This window comes from Apodemus sylvaticus, chromosome X (genome assembly GCF_947179515.1).
Source record: "Apodemus sylvaticus chromosome X, mApoSyl1.1, whole genome shotgun sequence".
In the NCBI taxonomy this organism is placed as follows: Eukaryota; Metazoa; Chordata; class Mammalia; order Rodentia; family Muridae; genus Apodemus; species Apodemus sylvaticus.
The window spans coordinates 149,749,848-149,773,968 of record NC_067495.1 but is presented as its reverse complement, the minus strand read 5'-3'; the positions used below and the strand labels follow the sequence as shown (position 1 = coordinate 149,773,968).

Below are 24,121 nucleotides of genomic sequence, written 5' to 3'. Positions count from 1 at the left end.
ACTGGCATTTCGGCTCCCACTTTATTAAGAAACAAACAGGCAGTTTTCCCCATTTAGGACCTTCTAGAAGGATCACAAGTAGACAGGTTGAGATATGGGCCTTGCCCCAGAATCTCATCCTGCCGGGGGGGGGGGGGGGGGGTGAGCACCCTTCAGAATGGGAGAGCAGCTCCTACAGGGTGGAAGAAGTTGCCTGCTTTCTCTCAGGGCACCAAGAGCGAGAATAGCCCCTACTGTCCACAGCTGCAGCAAAACCTAGGGATTAAGCCAGGGGTGCTGGAGGCAGTCGGCAGCACTGGCCCGCTTCTCAGGGATGTACTCCATCATGGGCAACAGGAAGGCACTGAACTGTGTGGCCTGCTCCAGGGGCCACTCGTACTTCTCCATGAGCACCTCATATAGTCCCCAGTGTTTGAGGTTGTGGATGTGCCGCAGCTCTCCTAGAGGGTGAGCAACATAGGCATTATCCCCAGATAGGCTGGTACCTATAGTTGTACCCACAATAGGCACCTATTCTTTCTCTCAGAATCAAGGTCCTTGACTTTCCCTCTGCTCTCTTAGCCCCTTTTACCTAAGCCTACTTAATCCTCACCTCTGCGGTTGAAGAACTCCCGTGAATATCGGCCTGAGAGGGCAAAAGCTGGAGGGATATCTCCTAGAAGTTCCACTATATGAGCAATGTGGTCTGTAGGCAAAGAGAAGGTTAGAAGTTGGGGTAGGGCAGCTGGAGGTCCTGAAGCCAAGGCCAGGGCATGCCTTCCCTACCCTCATCACGACTGTAGTCTTCTCCAGAGTGAGGCTCGAATAGGTAGTCACCAGTAGCCAGCTCAAAAGCCTAGAAAGGAGGGGAGAAGTGAGGCTGTGGTAGGTGTCTGGTCCTAGGCATGGAGGCAGCTAAACTAGCATACCATGCATGCTGTGCTCCAGATGTCAGCTGGGGGGCCATACTCGGCACCAATCAGCACCTCCACAGCCCTGTATTGCCGAGTCTGAATATCCTCAGTGAAGTGCTTGTGCTGGAGGAAAAGGGAGCCCCTTTGGGAAAAGGAACCTGGTCCCAGGCTAGCCTGCCCCCACAGCCCACTCTTGCTTTTGGTCTATGAACCTGAACTCCATGGAGTTCACTCTCATTCTTAGAGTTCCTCAGATGTCCCAGGAGGGACTTTGTCTAGGTGACCTGAGGATAGCCCCTTTCTAGTGGACCCTGACCATCGCCATGGGTATAGTTCTGGCCAGGCAGGACTCTGCTGCTTAGAGAGAGCAGCAAGAAGGAGCTCTTATATTAAAGGAGACAGACCTAGGGTTGGGCTCCCAAAGACCAAGGACCCTCTCATCTCAAGGTGTTCAGCATACCACCCAGCAGGCGTTGCCAAGGTCTGCAATCTTGATCTTGATCTTGTCTGCATTTTGGGGCTCCAGGGGGTTCACCAGGAGGTTGGAAGCACCAAATGGTGCTAAGGAAAGAAGAAGAGAAGCTGATCTGGCCCTGCTCTTCCTGGTCCTGTCTGTCTACTACCCACTGTACCCCATACTTACTGCTAGGAGACAGAAGACCCCCCGTCTCACGCTGATTAGATGAACCTGAGAGGATGGAGCAGGAAGCCGTGGAGAACAGGGACCCTGAGAAACCTGAGGTCTGCGAGCTGGGACTAAGGCTGCGTTCCCCTCCAGGCACAGGGGAAGAAGAGGCTGGAGAGGGGCCAGCCCTGGTACCCTCTGGGTGGCAGCCTGAAGAAGAGGTGGAGCCACTGCCCCGCTCTAGTCTTGAGCTGGAGTCTGGGGAGAAGGGGCAGAAGGAAGGACACATGAGTAGAAGCCTGCAGCCTGCATGCAGGCTTAGTGGCCCACTGCCCTCTCTGGCCCCTCACCTTCAGCTTGTACTGAGGCCTCCATAGCTTCCAGCCTCTGCAGGTCCCTCAGCCGCTCTTCCAGTAGCCGCTTCTGTTGCTTCCTTTTGCGCCTCATCTTCTTCCTCTTGTTTTTGGACAGCTTACCAGTCTGCTGCCAGAGTCAGGGTCACCCCCCAGGTTTCCTTGCCCAACCCTGAACCCCAGAACTAACTCCCATGTGTATCAGAATATGGATGCTATCTTCTATCTCACCCTTAGTCCCAACCCCTGATCCATTTCTGCCTCTCCTCCTATCCCCCTACTACCTTGTGGTTTGGGGAGAACCTGGTGGACCTGCCTTACACTGTTCCTTTTCTACTCAGACCTAGATGAAGCTGCCTGAAGTAGCCATGTGGGGAAAACACAGTACCCTTCCATTGAGGTTGTAGTGGGCTCTTTGGCCACCAGAGGCAGTTTGGAGCACATGATCCACTCTATCTAAACATTCTCTTCTCAGCTTTTTAGAAGTTCAAAAGTTAGAACAAGTGTGGCTGAGGAGCCAAGCTCTGAGGACATGGCCTCATCTGGCTTGTATTGGAAGAGAAGCCAGGGAAAGTGGGGGGGGGGGGGCTATCACTTACCAAGACCTCCTGAGGGGCAGTGCTGACTGGGTGTGAGAGGTAGGGAGAGAAAAAAGAATAGTAATTCAGGTAGGAATTGAGGTCCAGAGTCCTGATGGCAGTCCCCACACATGCTCTTGGTACCTGTGGAGCGGGATGGGGGCTGGGCCCCTGACTGCTGCCACTCTGTGGCTTCAGCAGCCAGGCGCCTGATGTAGGCATCTCCAACACACAATAGGATGTTCTCAGGCTTGATGTCCGTATGGATGATCTTGCACTTAGTATGGAGGTAATCCAGACCATACAGCACCTGGCAAAAGCTACAGCTGAACCCCAGCAGCCATGCCCAACCAACCTGAGCAGTGTGGGGGCAGCACCTACCTGCCTAACGATGCTCTTAACACAGGGAACAGGCAGACCCTGGTAGTTGGACTTGATGATCCACTTGAGGAGCTGGTGGCCCAGGACCTCTAGCACCATGCATACATCTGGATCTGGAGTGAAGGGCAGTCAGCAACACACAGCTAAGGCACAGGCTTACCTACCTTCCACCATGGAGGAGCACTTAGACTCCAGAAATGCAGAAGTCAAGAAGTAGGGCTTTCCCTTGACCATCTTGGTGGCCACCACTGTCCAAGTTTATTATTTAGAATGTTTCTGTCACTAGCAAAGATGTGCCAGTTGGGATGGTACCTCTTGTCATCCTATAGATGTCTCATTCCAGCCTTATTCTTCTGCCAAGTAGGCCTCAAAAGTGGCCTTTTATATTTGGGAGTCACTCAGCAGATAATCACAGGTGATCTAATAGTCACAGATAATCACTGTCAACCTGTGTTCCCCCTACTCAGAAACACAAGTGCCCAAAGGGATGGAGTTGTTTTATAGGCTCTTCCTGCAAGGGCTAAATCCCATGGTGCAACATGGATTTTTGTCTGTCATATTGCTCATTCTACAAAGGATATGGACTCCATTAACTCCTGAGATCCTGAAGTCATCGATAAGTTGAACAATGGTCTCTCTTTTGGGATCACTAGGGTCACTGTCCCGGACCTGGAACAAAAGGCAAGGAGCCACAGATGACTCCAACCTGTTCCTCAACAGCTGCTCTGCCCATATCCCCTGAAGCACTTCTATCCCCCTTTCCCAGTCCAGCTGGAGCCCATTTGAAGAGAGCCAGCTGCCTCTTTCAGGTCTCTGCTCTCCGGGTCCTTTTACTTGGCAGAGCCAGCTGGAGCCTGTCCCCTCTGGGAACCCCGCCCCTCTCTGCAGAGCCTCAGCAGCCAAGCCCAAGGCAGTTCAACAGGCTGGAAACAGTAGGGGAGGCGTCTCACACATTTCAGGAGCTTGATCTCATCCACGGCTGTCTCTGTGTAATGTCCTGCGCTCTTCACTACTTTCAGGGCCACAAAGCGCTTGCGCCTGTAATATGGAGACCCTCATAGTCTGCCAGACCTTGCCAGAGTCATATGGTCAAAGTGGTGGCCTCAACCAAACCCACGGGCAGATCCCAGCCACTCACTGAATATCCCAGCAGAGCCAGACAGTAGAGAAATGACCCCAGCCTAGCTTTCGTACCACATGGTACCGCCCATTGAACAAATCACCAATCTTCACTGGGTAGTAACCACCTGCAGAAGGGAGCCAATAGATCAGAGTAGGACATCTCTCTCCCCTATACCTCAATATCAGTGTCCTGCTGGTCATCAGTCTCATGTGGGCCTAGTCTTGGCAACTTTTTACTCTCAAGCTGTCCTGAGCCCTTGCAGTGGTAATCTGGCTGGCCACATGCAGCCAAGGCCAGGCCTTACCCTTACAATAGTCTTTAGGGTCTTCCTGCTCCTCATCATCAGAGCCCAGGAGTCCCTGTAACAAACGAGGTGCTGGTGTGGCTGGAGTTAATTCAGAGCCTGAGGACTCAGGCCCACAGGAAGTCTGAGAGCTGTGGGTAAGAGGGAAGATACAAGACAGTGAGCTCACAGGGTGAAGGGGACCCCAGTCTCCCCAGCCTGGTCATACCTGCTGCTGCTGCCGCCACAGTCCACACCAGCACTACCACTGGCACTGGCACTCATCCTGGTGTCGCAGCCCAAACCTCTGGTGCACTGGACCACTGTTCCTGTAGGGCCCAGCCGTGGCCAGTGCATTTATAGCTTCTGCCGCTGATCTCACCCGCCTTTATAAATAGCCTCCCAGCTGCTCAGCTGTGGGCAAGGTATGCAGCACAAGGAGGGGGGAGTACACTGATGGCAGTCCTGGAGATCCCAGCCCCTAGGCTGAACACCTCCCCCCTTCTGTTTTCACTTCTGTCTAGAGACAGAAGGAGCCACCAAACTGAGGTTATGATAGCAACTCAGATCCTAGGCTGATACCCCACAGTGTAGGACTAGCCAAGGAAGATATCTGCATGGAGATAGAGCAGTCTGGAGTTCCTGTACTCTAAGGTTGTAGGGAGGGGAGCCTCCTATGAAAGAATGGAGTTGATATGGTGACCAGTTCCTTAGGCTGAGCTCTCTCCAAATGCTGCGGGGTACTTGATGGCATTCTCAAACTTCCCACTTAACCTGTGTGAGTATCCTTTTAGAGGTGACCCCCACCAATCCCATCAAACCCCATGCTCTGCTCATTCTCAATCCTGATCCCAGCTCTTTTGTAACTCATAAACTCCCCCCTCCCCTAAACATGGGAGCCCAGATCTCCCCTCTATGTGGCTGAGCAGGGATCAAGGGCAAGAACTAAAGGCAACTCATTGCTCCCATCAGAGGCAAATGGCTCCTCAGACTTGCATAGCATTCCCTAGTTCTAGAGCTGGCCACTTCTGCCTTGTTGTCTCCATCAACATTTGCAGGTTCCCATTTGGGCCAACTCTGTCATGTCCATCAGGAGAAGAAAAAACCCACAGTTATTACCCATGAGCTAGTTGGTAATTGAGGGATCCTGTGCATCTTAAGGGACTAGAAAGCATTAAGTCCCCAGAAGAATTCAGGGCACACTGTGGCAGCATGCTACAAAATACTAGGACCCGGGAAAACAGCTGAGAACCTTATTTGGAGTCTATGAGTACCACTGGAGAGTTCCAGAAAAGTGGACAAGTACTTTTTTTTGCTCTTCAGAGAGCCCACTTTGGGCTTTCTAGAGTTGGTAGAGTGATACCCAGTACTTCAAAAACCAGTTGTGGTAGAATGTGCCAGTAATCTCAGTACTCAAGAAGTACTCAGAAGTTCCAGGTTACGCTCAGCTCCATAGCAAGTTCAAGGTCATCCTAAAATGCATGAAACCCTATCTTTAAAAATAAAAATGGCCTGGAGAGATGGCTCAGTGTTGAAGAATACTAGCTGCTATTGTCCAAGTTCAATTCCCAAGACCCATGTGACAGATCACATGTCTACAACTCCAGTCCCCGAAGGATTGACACCTTCTTCTGGCCTTCCTGGCCACCAGAGACAACAAAGACCATATAGACATACATTCAGGCAAAGCATACATATACACAAAATTAAAACAGAATGAAATGAGAATGTGACAGAGTCTACTGTAATTGCTTTTAAATGAGAACAAAGGGGCAAAAGTGAAGATAGGAGGCTAGCCAAAAACTTCTGAATGAAGTGGAGGGGGCTTGGCAGTGGCAGTACTTATCTCTAGGTAGGAGACATTTTGTCCAGTCTCCTATGATAAGAAAGAACTGGTAAGGGTGGAGCAGGCATAGATGGAGAGGACAGTTCCCTGCAGGGCTTGGGAGGTCAGGAAAGGAGGGACAGGGCAAAGTATGAAAAGGGTAATTTTCTTTTCTTTCCCCAAGGATGCCAGATTAGACCATCGGACTAAGGGCTTGAAGAGAAGCCCTGAGCAGAACCTGGACATGTCTGGGGAGCGAACCCTGGTATTGGGAGAAGTGGCATCCTTGAGCTAGAAGGTAGGAAGGCAGATGGTTCCCCTACAAACCCCACTCATGCCTCTCACCCCGGCTCCAGGTAATACCAAGAGCTGACACTTGACAAGAAAAGGCAGGGGCAGCAGATTGAGATTGTTTTCAAAAAGATATGTTTCTGCTTTATTTCCAGATGTGATTTTCCAGCAAGCAAATAAATACAGTTGGAAAGAGGGTAGGGGTAATTATAAATTAGAATCAAGCTGATGGGGGGCAGTAGGTGCTCTAGATAACCTTGCTGACCCCCTCCTCAGTCATTGCTTAGTGAGAGTCATACAGTACTTTGGCGGTGGATCCTGCTCACTGTTCTATAAGTTGGCAGGCCTCAGGTAATCACTGTGGCCCTAGTTCACAGGTCAGTCACTTTGTATTCCACCAAGGCAGCGACCTGCTGCAGGCGACAAGCCAGCTGCATCTTCTGGGCAACAGGGTCTTCCTCCAGGGCACTGATAATCTGTCAGGACAGCAGAGTATACCTGCTTGACATCCCACTCCTCTGCCCATCAACTGAGGTCCATCAGTCCTTTTCCCACCTCAACAAGGGCCTGGGGCAATAGTGTAGGGATTCTGCTCTGGACCCACCCAGGGAGGCCTGGGTGAAAACCAAGACTATTTCCCAACCTGTGCCCTTCTTTCAGCACAGGATGGCTCCCATCCTTCCTTCCCTCTATGTGGGCCACCCCCAACCATTTCCCCAACACTGTCAGGGAGGTTCTGTGGGTCATTGTCTTGGATACATTGTCCAGGTGTCTGCCCTCTCCCCTCAAGTATGTTCTGGCCTCACCTGGTCATAATACCTGTGGATGTGGTTGTAAAGTTCTCGAAGAGCCTCCAGACAGTGGGGAGCAGAGGTATAATTCTATGGGTAGCATGTGGGACAATGAGTCCCTTATCCCAGACCTTAAGACCCAAGGCTCTCCACTTCTGCTCTGCAGTTACTATCCCCCTAAATGTGGAGGACTGGATCCCTTGGGCCATATCTCACCCCAGAGAGTTCAGCCAGAGCTGAGTTCATCTCTTGATAGCTCACTGAAGAACTCTGGCGAATGTCCGCATAGTACCTGGAGAAGTCAGCAGGGTTAGGAACCTGCATCTCTGATCCTAAACCCCAAAGGCTCTGATACTTACTTCTCCACCATCTGCTTGTAACGAGGGATCTCCCGGGCATAGAGCAGTTTGTTCACTGGGGAATCCTACTCCAGGTAGAAGAGATAAGAAGTATAAACAAGGAGGTAGCAGAACCACATGCACTACCATCTCCTAGCTCCATGATGCCATCCCTGTCAGTACCCAGGCTCTGCAGTGCGTTTCCCGCACAAACCCTTCTTCTATTTGCCTCTGGTGTACTGCTTCTGCCCTCACCTGGCCCACTTTATGCTCTGAGACCATGCAGGAATCGATGAAGGTCTGTGCAATGACAGCCAGGATAGCATTCTCGTTGTCTGACACTCGTACATCAAAGATGAGCTGTGGGTTCTTCAAGGCATTTACCCAGAATCGCAGCAGTAGGCTGGAGGCACAGGTCAGGTGTGGGGATGAGGCCTGACCTGCCATTGTGGCCTCTTCCCCTTGATTTCCAGCTCCCCACTCCTCCACATGGATGTGTGTCCTGGAGCTGGGGACCTAGGCAGCAGTGAACTCAGGCTTTGTTTTCTATAGAAAGCTGTCCTCATGGCCCAAGTGATCTGAGCCTGTACCCTCCTATTATTAGTCTAAGCTGTAAAGTGAAAGCAGAAACTCAGGGTGATGCTATAAAGTCTGGGTTCCTATCCTAGACCTGCTACCCTGTCATAATGACCCTGTCCCTCTGAAACTCAGTAGACCACTCACCAGTGGGAAGGAGAGAGGTCAACAGGAAAGGTACCTGTTTGTCTTCCAAATGTGCAGGGTCTCTGGATCTTCAATGCCATGTTTCTCTGCCAGCTCATCCAGGAAGTCAAATAGGTACTTAACAGCAATAGGCACAGGCCGATTCATGCTAAGAATGGCCTGAAAGGTGTCATCCACAAACTTCTGCAGGGTGCCCTATAGGCGGGTTATGAGGACCATATGAAGGCAGGGTGTAAAGGGAGCTACCCCCTGCCTCATCAGAACCACACCTCTTCCCAAGCTCAGTCACAACTCCTGGCAACCCTACTCCATCACCTGACTACTCTGGCTACACCAACCTTCATTGAAAGTAATCGAGTAAGATAGATTTCAGGAATGGCCTTGGCTCGTGCTCGTTCTCGTTCTCGGAGGCTGCTGTGCTGCACTTTGGCCCCTTCTGTCTCCTCAGTGGCCTTTACCAGATGCCAGAGCCGAACTCCACCTTCCTCACCATCTTCCAGCATGGGAGTGTCTAAGAGCACAGAAGCTTGGCCTCTGTCTTGTGCTCCTGCTTTCAACATGCAACTAAAGACACACAACCCACACTTCTCTTGGGATGGGGTGAGGAAAGAGCAAGGAAGGAGAAGGTAGGGAACAAGAGAGAGATGGCAAGCCGGGCGGTGGTGGCTCACGGTTATAATCCCAGCACTTGGGAGGCAGAGGCAGGTGGATTTCTGAGTTCGAGGCCAGCCTGGTCTACAGAGTGAATTCCAGGACAGCCAGGGCTACACAGAGAAACCCTGTCTCGAAAAACCCCAAAAAACAGAAACAAGAGAGAGATGGCTCAGGAACTTGTTCACCCTAACATCCCATGTTTCCAGAATTTCCACATCTTGGTTCAGCCTTTAGATCTGACTATCCCACTGGCAAGGAGGGGTGAGGAACCTAAATGAGTCAGATACAGTGGCCAGGACTTCTGCTGGCCCAGCCTGGGACTCTAATGCATCTAATCCTGGGCTACCCAAGCAGTGCTGGGGCTCCTGGCAGACAGAAATGTCTGGACCAAGGGACTCACTCTCTCCAGAAGGGCAGCCAGTCTGGCCCAGACTCTGGGAGACAGTGCCACCATTGTGCAGCTGAGGAATGAGTACCACTGTTGCTCCATCTGGGACCTGAAGGTGGGGAATGAGATCACAAATTGAGCCTAGAGTCAGGATCAACTCGGGCCTCATCCACCTTGTCCTGTTGCCACCCACTAGCACCTTGTAGTGTTGTAGAGTGTTGAGTCTCTTCCAGTGGTTTTGAGTCACAGAGGTCAAGTCCTCATCTGACAGGGTTAGGTGACCAGCTAGGCCTGAGCGCCATTCTGGAGGGACCCAGAGAAGCCTATAAGCACACAGCCTACTTCCTGAGTTCCTTATTAGCAGTAGTTGAACAGCTACAGGTGTGGGAGGAGCAGTGTGTGAGCAGGGAGTAAGGCTGGCTTTCTTACCAAGGTCTAGGGAATGCACTGAAGGCCTCTGGGAGAAGGGGGTTCCCTTGTAGATTTGATCCAACACCTTCTCCTTGACTTGGGTGATGGTGTCTGTATCAAGCACCCTGGCAGGCACTCGATGCACTTCACTGTTTCCTGCTGCCCCACCAGCCCCTGGTCCCATCAGTGCCATCAGGGTCAGGGGCTGGAACTCCACATCCTCTCGTAGCAGGTGGCTGTCATTCAGAGTTCGTTTTGCCTTGCCTGTCACAGCATCCACAGGGCCCTTGTCCACCTGGTACTTGATGGCGCGGAAAAGCATGTACAGTGGCTCGCCAGCCACTTCCTACAATCATTAAGATGGGTCAGTCATTGGCCACAAGACTGGTGAATCCAGAGAGACCCAGTACAGAGCATGGTGGGACTGAGAGGGACAGCTAGCAGCCTATAGCAAGGATAAGCAAAGGCCAGCCAACTTATCACAGGCCCCTGGGCTGGGCCCCAAGCCCTTTTTGTCCATGCTTAACAGTAAGCTGGAGAAGGGGCACAATGCATTTTCTTTCCAGAACTCTTTTGTCTTGGACCTCTCATAGGTCTATTGAGCAGAGAAAAGGATCTCATGACTTTCATTTAATGGCCCACTCTAAGTCTGAGCAAGGGGTCCTGGGGTGATTTGGGTATCAGTTATGGGAGACCACAACCAGGCAGAAACTCCTAAATGCTGGACAGTGCTCCTCACCTTCAAGAAGGCATAGAGACAGATAGATAGCCAGTTGGTGAGCAGCTTCTCCACCATAGTCTCTGTCCTGTATGGAAGAAGCCCCAAGGTCCTGGTGAGGATAGTCCTCAGATCTTCTCTGACCCCACTCCTGGAGTTCCTGGCTCCTGACCTCAGGGCCTGATCCCACACCACCTGAATTGGCAATGGGTCAAAGGTAAGCCCCTCCCCCACATTCAGGGCAAGGCCAACCTGCGTAACATGAGCTTGGGGTTCTTGTGTACATAATGGGCTGCTAGGTCACCAAGCAGAGTTCTCATGATGTCGGTCAAATACTCGAGCTTGCTGTGCAGAGCCAGGGAAAGCAGTGAAGCCACGTGGCAGCGGTCCCTCTGGGAGAAGCTTGGCTGCTCCTCTAAGGTGTGGATGAACTAGACAGGGAGTTAGTATTCATTCTCCAAAGTACCACACCCTCCCTCTTTCAGTGGCATATCTCTACCTGGGTCTGGCCAGTCCCCAGCCCCACCTCCCTACCAGGTTAGACTCCCCTGCCTGGCCTGTCCCCACCATTCATGTGGCTCTCACTGTGAGAAGGAAGAGCTTGCTGTTGAGCAAATTGGAGAGTTGTGTGAGACCTTGGCACACGGTGACAGTGCGGCCCTCTTCCCCAGGCCCCTCGAGCCCTGGCTGCAATGGGCAACCAACATGGCCAGGGAAGAAGGCACGCTCAGCATATGTTCGGTAATCCAGGAAGGGAATCCCACTGGCCTCTAGGTCACTGGTGAGGTCTGTCATCTCAGTCATCAGGTCTGTAGGCCAGGACCCATCAAGATGTAGGTTTAGGCCTGGTAGATGCCCTGTCCTCCCACCTGTATCCCCACACACCTGTGAACTCTTTTCGGCACTGGTCACCCACACCAGTCTCCAGGTTCTCCAACTGTACCAGCACCTTCTGATAGTCTCGCAAGACCTGCTTGCTCTTGTGCCTAGAGCGAGAGGCCAGGCATAGCCACAGGCCCAGAGCAGGATGGCCACTGGCCTAAGGCCTGCCATGGGAAATTTGCCCATATGTGCTGACGAGGGAACATCCTCACCTGTACATGAGGGTGAGGAGGAGCACTGCAGCAATCAGCACAGCAGCACCCATGCCCAGCCCCACTTGGGCCTCCACAGGAAAGGTGGACATCATGGACTCTGCTTCATACTGGACAGGGCCTAGAGCCAGGCGCAGGTTGCCCATCTGCACCTGGAGGAGCGGGCTCCTGAGCATGGACCTGCAGCACGCAACCCATCCACCAGGGGCGCACACTCACCACAAACTGCAGCAGGGTGCCTGAACCATTGGTGGGCTGAGGGGCTTGCGGTGGTGGCTCACAGTACAAGTGAGTAAGTGTCAGCGTCTTCACCAGGCATTCTCCATCTCCAATATGCACATGCACCTCCTCCTTGCTGATTCCCAGATTGAGGCCCTCACCCTGGGACACATAGCAGGAGCCTGAGCCTGTGGGATCCCTACCCCTGACCCCATCCCATCCTTCTCAGGTTGGTGAGTGCCCAGGCAGTGCCTGGCTGGTGGCACACTTACCTCCACATCCAGGACATGGCCTGGCTTGAGGTGGTAGGGGTGAGTAATCCCCTCATGACTGAGTGGAGCCAGGCGAGGGTTCGGCTGGTATAGGAATCGCTGGCCCCCACTAGCACTGGCAAAATCTACTTGCATGTTGTCTAGGGCAAAGAAGACTCGCTTTGGTAGGGCCCCATCTGGCACTGCTGGACTGTGGCACAGGAGGAGGCTAGATGAGTTGACAGAGCAGAGGGTGGAACACTAGGGGGAGAGCAGGGAGGCAGATCAGTGAGTGGTCTCCATGACCTCCCTTGCCCCCTCACTAAGCATTCCCTGTGGATGGCACCATTTTCTGCTAAAGGTGGTAGGAGACTCACCTGTAGTAAGCCACTCTCAAGATGGATACAAGCCTGGGGATTTGCAGCAGGGGCACCACAGCTCCTCCTTGGGTTCACATCCTGAGGCTGGACCCCCAAAGCCTTCACTTTGGGCTCATCCTCCAGCCACACAGACAACAAGGGCCGCCACACAACATCTAAGCCTGTACCCCTGACTCGAATCACTCGTCCACCTCTGTACTAGGATTGAAGCCAAAAGAGTTAAGAGGATCTTGGGTGGTTTAGCACTAGTACCCGATCTTTCAAGTGGTTCACTGTGGGTTAGCCAAGAACTCACCCCCGGAAGCTGACACTAGGCTCGGCTTCCATCAGTTGGGGGTTGACAGTGTATCGAAAAGGGGTAGTGAGCAGCTTGCGTTCAACATGGCCAAAAACTACGAGGACCACTGCTTCTCCTGGCTCTGTCTGGGGCATGGTGTGGCATATGATGGCTTCAGGACACACAGGCTCCTGGCTGCAGAGGAGGGGATATGTTCTCACTTTAGGCTCAGCCCTAGTGAGAGGCCCGGTCCTTCAGGAAAAGGCCTACTTGCTTCTCTCAGCAGGGAAGAGGTTATTAGGGATAGGCATGATACCAGTTCTCTAAGAATTTCAAGCCTGAATCCATTGTCCCACTGTATAAGAGGGTCCTCCAGTTGAGAGTGGCCAGTCCTGGAACAGCTGAGCTGGGTTGGATACTCACATAGGGCAAGGCTGGTCACCCACAAAGGCACTGACGTTGCCTCCTGTCTGGAGATACTGCCCATGGATGGTGAGCTGGGTGCCCCCTGCCTGGGGGCCCCACTGAGGATTCAGGCTTAGCAGGACAGGGTCCTAGGGAACAGAGTAGGCTGGAATAGACACGGAGCCCATCCTCAAGGCCCTCCAGCATCGAGGTACAGGGACACTGGTTAGTCTCTTGAGTCAGGGGCCTCAGTCAACTGTATCTTCCTTCCTGAAGGGCCATGCCTTCCTTCAACTTTGCCTAGGTTAGCTTCCCTCCTATCTACCTCTTTGCTATCACCTTCTCCCTCTTGAACAGTTTATACATGGGGCCTCCCAAACTCTAAGCTCTAGGGTCCAGTCACCAACTTGGGGCACTGTAGCAGAACTTGTCCTAACCCATCCTCGGGCTTTCCACTCCACAGCGGTCTATGTGCCCAGGCTCAGGCTAGCACTTGAGGGTGTCCTTACTTTCTCCTCACCCCTTACCATGGTCAAAACAAGTTCTGTGTGTTCTTCACCCTGGCTGTCTGCTGTTCTTGTTTCTGCACTGCCTGTCTGTGTCCTGGGCAGCTACCAGTGACAGTGTCCTTGTCATCACAACACTGTCCCCAGCCTGCTCTCCATTGAGATTGGACACAGCAGCAGAGCTTCCTCCTCCCCTCTGGATCCAGTTTGACATCTTTATGTACACTTCCTTCCCCTTAGGGGAGTTACTGACCTGGTAGGTGAAGTTCTGGCTTGAGATGCCAGGAGGACGACTCTTAATGACCACTTGGACGGGCCCAGCAGTGCCATTGGGAGCAGGAGATGTCACACATACAATCCTAGTGAATCAAGGTGTGGTAGCTGCTCAAGCCATGGGTGAGCCTAGGACAGCCTTCCAGGGGCTGCCTGGAGCCTGTTCCTCCTCTGCTGCCTCTTTCCCTTTTGTGTTCTGACCCAGGGCCTCACATTTCTTGGCTGAAAGCCTCCCCTCTTTCTGGGTGACCAGTTTCTGAAGGTCTACTCTGGATAGCATCCCTCTCCTCCCTGTTGAGGAGCCTCACCGGGCAGAGATGCGGTAGAGAGAAGGGTCAGGGTTGCAGGGCTGGCCAGCCACAGTTACAGCATTTCGCACATCATTAAAGGCCTGGCCCAGGTTGGAACCCAGTATGGTGATGGCCAAGCCACCTTCTGGAGGACCAGTCAGGGGTTCAATCTGTAGCAAAGAAGGATGGCAGATAGGGTTCTCCAAACCCAGATCCCACTCCGCAGTGGTGGTGCTCAGTCAGCCAAATACTGGAAAATGTCTAGACCAAACTATTAGGGATTGGGAGTCTGAAGCAAGCAGCTTGACATGGTGGGGGGAGTATCAGACAGTAGAGACAAGGACCTTGGGGACTGGGGAAGCTAGAGTTTACAGGAGCAGAGTCTCACCACATCAATGCTGGGTATAGGGCATAGCTGTTCCACAGCACCTGGAGGGCACAATGGTCCATAGCGGCAGGCAGGCTGGCCATCACCACACCACAAACAGCTCAGGCTTCCATTGGCTGCCTGGCAGTGGCTGCAGTCAGGGTGACCCATGGCACAGTCATATAGAGTCACTAGGGAAGATGGAACAGCATGCTAAGCCACTGCCCATGAGCTTCATATCCTGCCCCCCACCTGCTTTGTCACCTCAGGGCTCACCATGAAGATCACCAGCATTGTCCAGCCGCTGGATCTCACCCCTGGTTACATAGATGGGCACTGGGAGCTCCCACTGAGACATAGAGGGGTGGAACTGTGGACAGAGGGAAGGGGTCAGGCTTGACCCCAGACTTGGGATATCTCTGCCTGCTGCTTCCTCTGTAAAACCTCCTTAGAATAAGTGTGATAGTCCTTTGTATCTCTAAACAGAGGGACAGAGGCTGCAGGTACACTGTTCCCGGTACAGGGTGGGCTTTTGTAACTAATGGTAAGAGGAAGAGGAACTGGGCAGAGTTCTCTCTCTCTCTCTCTCTCTCTCTCTCTCTCTCTCTCTCTCCTCAATCTCTGTCTCTGTTTCTGTCTCTGTCTCTCTGTCTCTCTGTCTCTCTGTCTCTCTCTGTCTCTCTCTGTCTCTCTCTCTCTCTCTCTCTCTGTGTGTGTGTGTGTGTGTGTGTGTGTTCATGAGAGTGGATGGGGGCTGTCCAGACACCAAGCAGCCTTTCACCTGCTGGGCCTGGCAGTGAATGAGGCCAGAGTCCCTGGATGTTTCCTCTAGGAAGGCAGGTAGCTTTTGCAGTTGTCCAGGCAGCTCTAGCCAGCAGTAGTACAAGGCAGGCAGACCCTAGAAGGTACAGATGTTATAATGTTAGTCTTGTGGACATTGTCTAATCTTCCATCATTTCCCCCATCCACTTGACTACTCACTCTGAAATAGTGAAGGTTCTGAATGTGCAGGGTCACATGGCTCTCCCAACCCACAGGCACCAACTGCGGACTTGCTAGACCCTTAACCTGGGGACAAGACTCTGGACCACGAACCAGGATGTCCACCTAGGGAAAGGACAGCCGTCCTTCCTGTAATCTTCAAAATTACATGGGACTACTCCTGGGTGGTTCAGGTACTGCCCTGCTGCGGTGGCCTTCTGGATTGATCAGATACAAAGAGCTTGTGTGTCAGTCATACCCACCTCCTGGGCACTGTAGACAGTCTTTTCACCTGCTGGGCAGTGCTCTCCATATACACAGTGGCTACTCTGGGGGCACCAGTGGCACCGCCACAGGCTGCTCACACAAGTGCGGCACCTGAAAGGGCAGGGGTGCTTTTAGGCTGGGTGCCATCTAGGCTAGCCACCCTTACCCATCAGGATCCAGGCCTAGGAACTCACGAGGCAGCCACTTCCAAGGCCTGAACAGCGCTGCAGTCATAGAAGGAGAATGTGGTGGCAGTCAATACCACATCCTCAAACATCAGGGCCAGAGGCAAGGTGACATGATCTGGAAGGGGACAGTGGTGGCAAAGAAGGTCTTGTAACTTTCCCACTTCAGTTTTCTCCATTCTTTACTCAAGGGTCCACTCACCTGAGCCTGGAGGATTAGGTGGTATCTGATCTTGAGGAGGGGTGGCACAGACCACATGGGGCCCTTCCACCTGAGCTAAACTGTTGTAGTCCCCAAAGGCACAGTGGAAGTATTCATCCATGGCCAGGGTGGGCAGCCGAGGAACAGACAGAGTAATCTGTGACACATGAGAGGGATACAGGGAAATGGATCTAGAGCAGAGTGGTGTGTCATGCTGGAGTTGTGGGTAGAGGCAGCTAGTGTGGAAACGGACAGGAAACAGCTAACACTGTGCTCTCACAGGGAATGGCCACAGTAGCTGCAAGACCAGCAGTGTTAGTGCCTTACCTGGCCCTGTTCCTGACGGGGGTGCTGGGCTGGTAGCAGGCTCTGGATGTGAAGGCAGTGGTTGTCTTCATAGCTCCACAGCCACTGATTTGGCTGGGCCGCCCTTCCACACTCACCTCTCCGAGTACACCTGTCAGGCAGAGGACCCCATTGATTCACCTTGTGAGTCTCAGGTTTCCTGGCATGGGGTTAGGAGGATGGCCTGGCTGGAGCACAGTAAAGAGGAGTGAAAGGAACATAGGGACTAGGCAGTACTGGCACTTGTCCCAGCACTTGGGAAGCAGGTGGATTTCTGAGTTCGAGGCCAGCCTGGTCTACAGAGTGAGTTCCAGGACAGCCAGGGCTATACAGAGAAACCCTGTCTTGAAAAAACAAAAGTAAAATAAAATAAAATAAATAAAAAAGGAACATAGGGCTTCATGGCCAGGGTGCAGGTTGTAGCCTTAATTATAAGTAAGAGGAAAACACTGGCTTTTCCCCTCCCTCCATTCTTTCCTTCCCTCCTTTCTTCCTTTCTCCTTTATTCCTCATCTTCCAACAAGGGTTCATGTATGTCAGGTGCACCTTAAACTGTAGCTGAAGGTAACCTTGGATTTCTAGTCTTCCTGCCTCTACCTCCCAAGTTCTGGGATTGCAAGCATGCACCACTATGCATGCACCATGCACCATGCCTAACTTATATATGGTAGGAGTTGAACCCAGAGTTTTGTACATGCTAGACGAACACTGCACTCACTAACTGAGCTATATATACCCAGCTTATACTTCAGGTTTCCATAAATGAGTCCTGGGCTAACAGTCCAGGTTGAAGGAAAACTAGAGTGGGCCAAGGAACACCAGCAGCCAGTCATGGGTCCTGGGAGAGATCAGAGGGCTGGTTTGAGGTAAGACTACAGAAGTGAGAGGTAAACAGTCATCTAATAATCTGAGATGGTATCAAGGAGTTCATCAACACTGAGCCAAGTTGGCCTCTTGGCTCACCTATAGCTGCTTCCATGGACAGTTTCTTGGACCCCCAGTGTCTGTTGGTTCAAGCCTGGGTCCATGCTCACCTGCCCTGAAGGATGCACCAGCCACATAGTGGGTCCCTGGCCTGGAGGCAGGTAGTGCAGTTAGGAAACTGAGGACAGGCTGCCACAAGTATCCGGTCTACCTGAATGGGCAGTGAGGGAGAGATAAAGGCGGTTACAAAGATGTGGGCCTCTTAGAAATCCAGCCCCATAGCAAGCCTTACCTGCTGGGCAGTCAGGACATAGAGGTGCTCTCCACTGCTGTCTATGAGCAGGTCTGGGCTGATGGCTGAGCCTGGAGGCCCCACTTGCTGGGAATAATATACCTGGCCATGGGAGCTGTTTAGAAAGACCTGGGTAGGGGCACAAAGATAAAACTGGGCCACCCTGCCAAGCCAAGGCCAGTTCTATTGTTGACTTAATGCTGTCCATTGAAGGCACATGCTTCCCTGGCTTCTTTAGATGGACATAAAAAGACTCTGAGGAAGTAGTCTGTTATCCCAGAGCCAGACACTGCCTCCTAATAGGCCATTAAGGTAGAAACATGTCACTTTCTCCCATTCAAGACTCTCAAGGTTAAGCCATTCTCTAAGGAAGCAACAAAGCTGAGGCAACAGAGGAGCCCTGGCTAAGGCTCTCGAATGCCAGGCCTTTCTACCACATGGGAAGGGCAGCTATAAAGACAAAACGTTTACTAGAAGGCATGTTTTACCTTAGAGAGAATCCTGGGTCCAAGTTATCAGGTCCTCTGGGCCTACCTACATATCATCCCAGTCCACCATCAGTACCACCCTCTTTGGTTAGAGAAGGCACAGCCGCTTGCAGAGGTTCCTAGGTAGTTTCTCATTTGGGAACCAGAGCAGGAGGTGGGTCCTACCAGATGCCCAGGTGCAATGAGGCCTTCTGACCCTTCGGTGGAACACAGCTGAGAGATGGAGTATCCTGAGGCTTTCCTGAACCATACATACCAGAGCTACCAGGCCTAGCCTGAAAGTATAAAGGTCATCCAAAACCACTCCCATTGGCCAGGATCTCACCTTATGTAGCTGGCCCTGGGTGTCTCCCAGGAAGGCTATCGTGTGCCCATCTGTCTGGAGAGCAGCCACTGCACTGATGGGCTGTTCCAGTTGCAGCAGAGGCTGGGCCTTCAGGGGTTGGCGGCCTGCGATGGGGCTGGGAGTATGTTCATCACCACAGGGGTATGATTCAGGGGAGTCCTAGATAGGCAATGTGTAGAGAATCAATTTTCAGGAGGGGGTGGGTAGGCACTCCCCTGGGAGCAGAGGATAACCCACAGCCAGTGAGAAAAGAAGAGGAATAGAAAGGCTGAGAGCAGATCAGAGCTTTGAAACAGAGTTGTCTATTACCTATTGAAACACTCAGCTAAGAGGTGAACCAGTAGCTATTCCTGGAGAGTACTCTGTCCCATATCACATAGGTAGAGGGCTGGCAAAGCAGGGTAAGAAAGTGAAGATAGAACCCCCAGTAAAACTTTGGGAGCCAGGCTCTCACCACTCACAGAAGGCAGAGTGACACAACGGGATGTGACACCATACTCCACAGTGGCTTCTTCCATGCCGCTGGGACCCTGACCACCAGTAGTATAGCAAAGTCGCCTGGCTTGTTCCATACTCCTGTTCAGGTCAGCTAAGGGAAAGGCACACAGGGCCGCCTGTGCCTGACTTGTGCCTGCTGAAAATGCGCCTAGCAAGGTGTCTGGAGCAAGAAAGGCAGCCTGGATAAGGCCCTGACCATGGCAGGTAAGTGGCATTTCCACATAGGAATAAAGGTTGACATCTCCGAGGCAGACACGAGCTACATAGGAGCGATACTCAGCCTGGGCCCGAGCCCCACGGCGACGGAACACAAAGTAGGCAGAATGAGCATCAGAAAAAGCCCCTACATAGCTATTATTATAGTCTGAAAAGTCACCCACCACAAGTCTTCCCAGACCTTCACTGGAGAAAGGCTGTGGCCCAGCCAGCTGGCGCACAGTTAGGGGTGGCACTCCTGCTGACAGCTTGCCTGCCAGGCCTCTGGCCACCAGCAGGAGGTCTCGGCCTGGCAAGGGCACCACTAGGCCTACTGTCGTTACTCCTAAGGTATTGGCAGCCACAAACTGCCCATCACCAGGGTCCTCAGCCTGGTACAACACTTGAGTCACATCCCCAAGGCGCCGCTTCTCACATACACCTTGCCTCACTTGTCCACAAGCTACCAGCTCCTGTGTCCTGCTGCTCACCAGCAAGAGCTGGTTGGCATTATCTGTGAGCTGGGCCTGTGGGCACTCAGCCTGGTCACGGAAAGGCACGCAATCAGGACTGTCAATGACAGGGCCAGTGACAACCATAGACTCCATCTTCAGCTCAGGGCTGAGCTGGAAGAGGTGATTTACTGCACCCACGTAGAGTTTTCCCTGGTCTGGTGCCAGCACCAGGTGGTTGAAGCTGGTGTTTGGTACAGAGAAGCGATGGGCCCTGGTCAAGGGCAGCAGCAGCAGGAACAGCAGCAGCAGGTGGAGGCTGAAGGGAGACCAGGGAGCCATCACAGGAGCCTGGAGGAAGTCAGTCAGCATAAGACCTGATGGGAGAATGCTGAAGATGCTTCATTTTTCAACAGGCAGAGGTAAGCAAGGAAGAAAATGGGAGCTAAACTAGGAAAGAGACATGACCAGAGGAAGGCAAAAGAGGCTAGAGAGATAGGGGAAGGAGGGGAGGAAGAAAGAGAAAGAGAGGAAGGGTGGGGGTGCTTAGAGGGAGGCAGCCAGGAAGAGGACAGAAAGGACAAAGAAAGTGTCCTAGAGATGAAGAAAGAGACAGGATGGGGATGAGGACACACACAGGAAAGAATTCTTTCATTTTCTGCTTTATATGCATGTAGACTAGAAAGAAGACAGATCCTGAGAAGCCATACAGGCATGACAGAGGGATTCTGAGTGACAGGGTCAGGAAAAGAGAGGGACACGGAAAAAGGAAGCCATGTCTGCAGGGCAATTAGATATGGTCACCTAGACAAAAAGACATGATGATAAGAGAAGCCAGGATACCCATGGCAAAAGGGACAGGGACAGAAAAGCCACTCTATGCAGTCAGAACCAGCTTCATACAGGAACCTTCATTAACTGGACAAGACGGCCAAGAGGAGCTTTGGTTTCCTGCCAAGATGCAGCCAGACACAGGTACACTACCCCCCCCCCAACAGTAATGAATAGGCCAGGGCCAGGGCTTTAGACCACCACTGGGAGGCCAGCGTAGGGGTGGCAGGAGAGCTTTAAGCCAGCCTGGACCGTTCTAGGGGAACTCTGAGGCACTAGAAGGCAGCCCAGAGTACAAGAGTGATGGACCCCAGCAGCTAGAGTCTTGAAACCTCGTTTTAGAAGGGTCCACACTGATGAGGAGAAGCATGAGAGAAAGGTCAGAGAAAGGGGAAGCAGGACAGAGGTAGCTTCAGGTGTGAGTGGAGGGGACCTTGAGTCCGAGGCACTGACTACAGGTGCTAGTCCCCAGCTCTCCTCTAAGAGCAGTCAGCAGCAGCCACTGACCAACTGCCTAATTAGGTGACATTCAGACAGATTTAACCAAGCAGAGGTCTAGAAGGAGGACAGGAGCTGGTGACAGTTCCTGAACTGAGGTGGGATTGTCACAGTTAGTCATGTGGGCATGTGCCAGCCAGAAGCCACCCCACTGCTACGCAGAAAGACCCCAAGTCCCCTTATCTCAAGAGTACAGACAGGAAAGACAGTTTCCTCTAGTCCCCATATATCGCTGTGACAGAGTTGGGTATGTGTAATGGAGGAGATGGGAGTTGTTACCCAAGAAGGCAGAAGAGATGGAACATCCCTGCAAGGCTGCTCTATGTCCCAGTCCAGGCAAATTTATCCCTCTCTGCATCTCTTTGGGACACCTTTGGGATATAGGGCCCAGATACTTACCACCACTACGGAGTGCAGAAATGGGGTCTCCTCACATCAGCTGCCTCAGGGCAGTGGCGACAGGCACAAGATGGCTGTGGGGGGCATTGTCCTGAGTGGGAGGGAGACAGTTGAGGCTCAGCCCCATTCATGGTGGCCCTGGGGGAGGAAGGAGGCAGGGAGGGGGCAAGGGCCTGGAGACTGGGCTCCACCACAGCTGGCAGCTTTGTCAATAGTGGCCTGGCCAAGGCAGCCCTGCCTCCACCCCAACAATGTCCCCTCTGTCCAGAGGCCCAGGCCAGGGACCTGCTATCTGGTGTTCTTACCCCCACTCTGGCTGTTCTAGCCAGGGAGCTCCTTGCCACTCCCCGTCTCCAGGGACAAGCCCCCTGGAATGTAGAGACAAAAGGACAGGGTTTCCTTGAGCCAATTTTCACCATGTGGTTCACAACTCCTGTGCCAGTGCAGAGTGCTCCTTCCCTCAGTTTCTCTGGGTCCCTGTAAAGAGCGCTGGGTAGCCCTTTAGCCCCCACCACAGGGCCAAAGGCGCTGAGCGCCTGAAATGCCAGCCTCAGCCTCAGAAGCCTTGGTCCTGGCTGAAGCGCCAGTCCCAGCTGTCAATGCCTGCCTTTGTCCAGGCTAAGGCAGAGGAGGCACTGACAAAGACAGCCCATGGCAAAGACCTTCTCCCCCACCCCCTCCCTGCCTACTGACTTGAGAGAAGATTGTCCCCACCCAGCCCTACCCCCAAGGACTGGCAAAGCTGTGCCAGGTACAGAATGGTAGTGGGGAAAACCAGAAGATGATAATGCATGGGAGGGGCTGAGGCAGGGAGACCACAGGGGACTTTGCCAGGATTGAGCCCTGGGTTTCAGACATAGGACCAGAAGTTCCTCCCAGGAGGGGCCTGGATCCTTCTACCATAGGAGGGAGGGAGTGCCAGTAGTAGCTGGCTCCCTTGCTGCTCTCGTAGGGCATGTTGGAGCCAACTAAACTAAAGGTCCACTGTACAGGGACACTTTTACTCTATTTAGAGTCTTTGCTACTTCTATAGTTCACAGTAGCAGCAAGCTCCAGGGTGAAGTGGCAGGTGGCCCTTGTCATCTGGCTGAGCTGGTTGGTTGACTGTGGAGTTGGGGAACCAAGCAGGCAGCCTCCTTACATTGCACCCAATTCCAGGATGGCACCAGCTCTCTCATGTTGGGTCAGAAGTTTGGTTCTTGCTCGCCTAGCTCCACTGCCAACGCCTCTGGGGGACATCATGCCTGCAGGTATCACACAGGTTATCACTGTGTCGCCTGACCACCACTGCTTGGCTCTACCTTAGTCAGCCCTTCAGACTCTTGCTTCTCCCTGTCCTTAGCAGCCTTGAGGCACTGTTCTTAGGCCCAGTTGTTCCTGCACATGGTGCCTAAATGAGCCCTAGCTCCTACCTGCCTGGTGAGCCACCAGTGATCTGAGTAGCAGCTTCTGTTCCAGGAACGGTCCCAGTGGAGCTCTCCTGCCTGTCAGTGCAATCCTGCTGAGTCCAATACATCCCAGCTGGCCCAGGTTGGGAACCCAACCTGTCCTCACTGCTTCTTTGCCCAACAGCACAAGACAAAATTTTGATCCCCTTTGCTTGCTTTAGCAGGTATATGAGAGGACTGGCTATAGGTACACAACTGGAGCTGCTAAAAACAGGCCACTGTCCAAGGTGGGAATTTCCTAGCTTCACACAAAGTGCCATCTAGAGAAAAAGAAAAGGTTAATTACAATGATATTAACACATTTTGTCCTCCCAATGACTCCAGATGGACCTTTGGTCATTTCCTCTAGGGAACAGGTGGGAAAACCAAGGCAAGGAGTTTCACAGCTAGTAAGTGGCAAGGCTAAGAGTTACATATAGAATTCCAACCTATAGCCATCTGGCCATGTGAACCTTGGTGGGTATAGGACAGGGAGGAAATGGGTGACATACCCCTGTTTTGTTGCATAAGATTGGTGGGGGGTGGGCTGCAAGGATGCAAAGGTCACCAAATCATGTTCACAGCTGCTGAGCTTCAGAACTTGAGCTTGCTTTCTCCACAGCTTATAAGCAGAGGGCCCTGGGACAGAGAATGTGGGGAAGCCTGTATTGGAGATGCTATGGCTATGAAAAGAAACAAATGCATTACAGATGTGTTTGCTGGTGTAGACATAGGATCTTGAAAGCCTGGTACTGAATAGGTGCAAGTCGCAAAGATGGGAGAATATGGGAACTCTACCATGAGATGTCCTTTCTTTATAGCAGCAAGAAAGTGCATGAAGATGAGGAATAAAGATGAAGGAGCTCATAAGCAGGGGAGAATGGCTAATGAGGCCTTCTGGATTTGAGATGATAGCTTGGATTAAGGTGACCTGAGTGCTGATGGAAGTTTATATAGAAAGTTCCAGAGTTATGTAATGAGAGTCTATCCAAAAAAGAAAGGGGAGGGGGAGAAGAAGAGGAGGAGGAGGAGGAAGAAGAAGAGGAGGAAAGGAAAGAGAAGGAAAGAAGGAAGGAAGAAGGATGGATGAAGAGAAAAGAAAAAGAAGAAAACAAATATCTTCAGTTCAGTTTTGAGAATGTCTTTCTTCATGGATGAAAATATACCTATGGACAAATAGCCTCATTCTCTGTAAATGCACATATGAATATCATGCTCAGGCTTCTTCCATGGCCTGCCCCCACCCCACCTCTGTAGCAGACAGGAACAAATGCAGCTGGTAACATCAGTGACCTATGCTGACTCCAGGAGCAAACATCTTGCACAAAGGAAATTATGTTCCTGCAATCCTGCA

The 24,121-nt window shown here is 52.3% G+C and overlaps 2 protein-coding genes across 4 annotated transcripts; both read right to left on the bottom strand.

Moving 5' to 3' along the window:
• Window positions 1–21: 21 nt before the first annotated feature.
• On the bottom strand, window positions 22–4,791 carry Srpk3 (SRSF protein kinase 3). 3 transcript variants are annotated; one of them, XM_052171668.1, is made up of 15 exons: window positions 4,466–4,791; window positions 4,258–4,388; window positions 3,969–4,077; window positions 3,781–3,868; window positions 3,403–3,499; window positions 2,831–2,937; window positions 2,594–2,759; window positions 2,471–2,496; window positions 1,869–2,001; window positions 1,537–1,776; window positions 1,354–1,454; window positions 909–1,016; window positions 766–835; window positions 593–685; window positions 22–440 (listed from the first exon to the last, which is right to left on the bottom strand). In XM_052171668.1, exons 1-15 carry the CDS (start codon window positions 4,591–4,593, stop codon window positions 256–258), a joined length of 1,782 nt encoding a protein of 593 aa, XP_052027628.1. In that variant the 5' UTR covers window positions 4,594–4,791; the 3' UTR covers window positions 22–255. The 3 variants fall into 3 exon arrangements, with proteins under 3 accessions (XP_052027628.1, XP_052027627.1, XP_052027626.1); XM_052171667.1 differs by having other exon boundaries at window positions 1,869–1,998; XM_052171666.1 differs by lacking the exons at window positions 3,403–3,499; window positions 3,781–3,868; window positions 3,969–4,077; window positions 4,258–4,388; window positions 4,466–4,791 and having other exon boundaries at window positions 1,869–1,998; window positions 2,831–3,326.
• A 1,687-nt stretch (window positions 4,792–6,478) lies between these two features.
• Plxnb3 (plexin B3) lies at window positions 6,479–23,423 on the bottom strand. Its single transcript, XM_052171330.1, has 39 exons — window positions 23,280–23,423; window positions 22,753–23,048; window positions 22,482–22,584; window positions 21,646–21,708; window positions 21,341–21,431; window positions 18,929–19,989; window positions 18,447–18,626; window positions 17,634–17,762; window positions 17,452–17,552; window positions 16,400–16,529; window positions 16,073–16,229; window positions 15,880–15,988; window positions 15,682–15,796; window positions 15,419–15,544; window positions 15,219–15,335; window positions 14,714–14,807; window positions 14,459–14,628; window positions 14,089–14,240; window positions 13,761–13,866; window positions 13,020–13,150; window positions 12,615–12,791; window positions 12,317–12,512; window positions 11,961–12,200; window positions 11,689–11,850; window positions 11,470–11,621; window positions 11,261–11,361; window positions 10,961–11,184; window positions 10,628–10,806; window positions 10,397–10,463; window positions 9,676–10,003; window positions 9,446–9,549; window positions 9,259–9,355; window positions 8,543–8,715; window positions 8,239–8,399; window positions 7,737–7,884; window positions 7,503–7,567; window positions 7,360–7,435; window positions 7,159–7,233; window positions 6,479–6,828 (listed from the first exon to the last, which is right to left on the bottom strand). Exons 6-39 carry the CDS (start codon window positions 19,982–19,984, stop codon window positions 6,724–6,726), a joined length of 5,703 nt encoding a protein of 1,900 aa, XP_052027290.1. The 5' UTR covers window positions 19,985–19,989; window positions 21,341–21,431; window positions 21,646–21,708; window positions 22,482–22,584; window positions 22,753–23,048; window positions 23,280–23,423; the 3' UTR covers window positions 6,479–6,723.
• Between the last annotated feature and the right edge of the window lie 698 nt (window positions 23,424–24,121).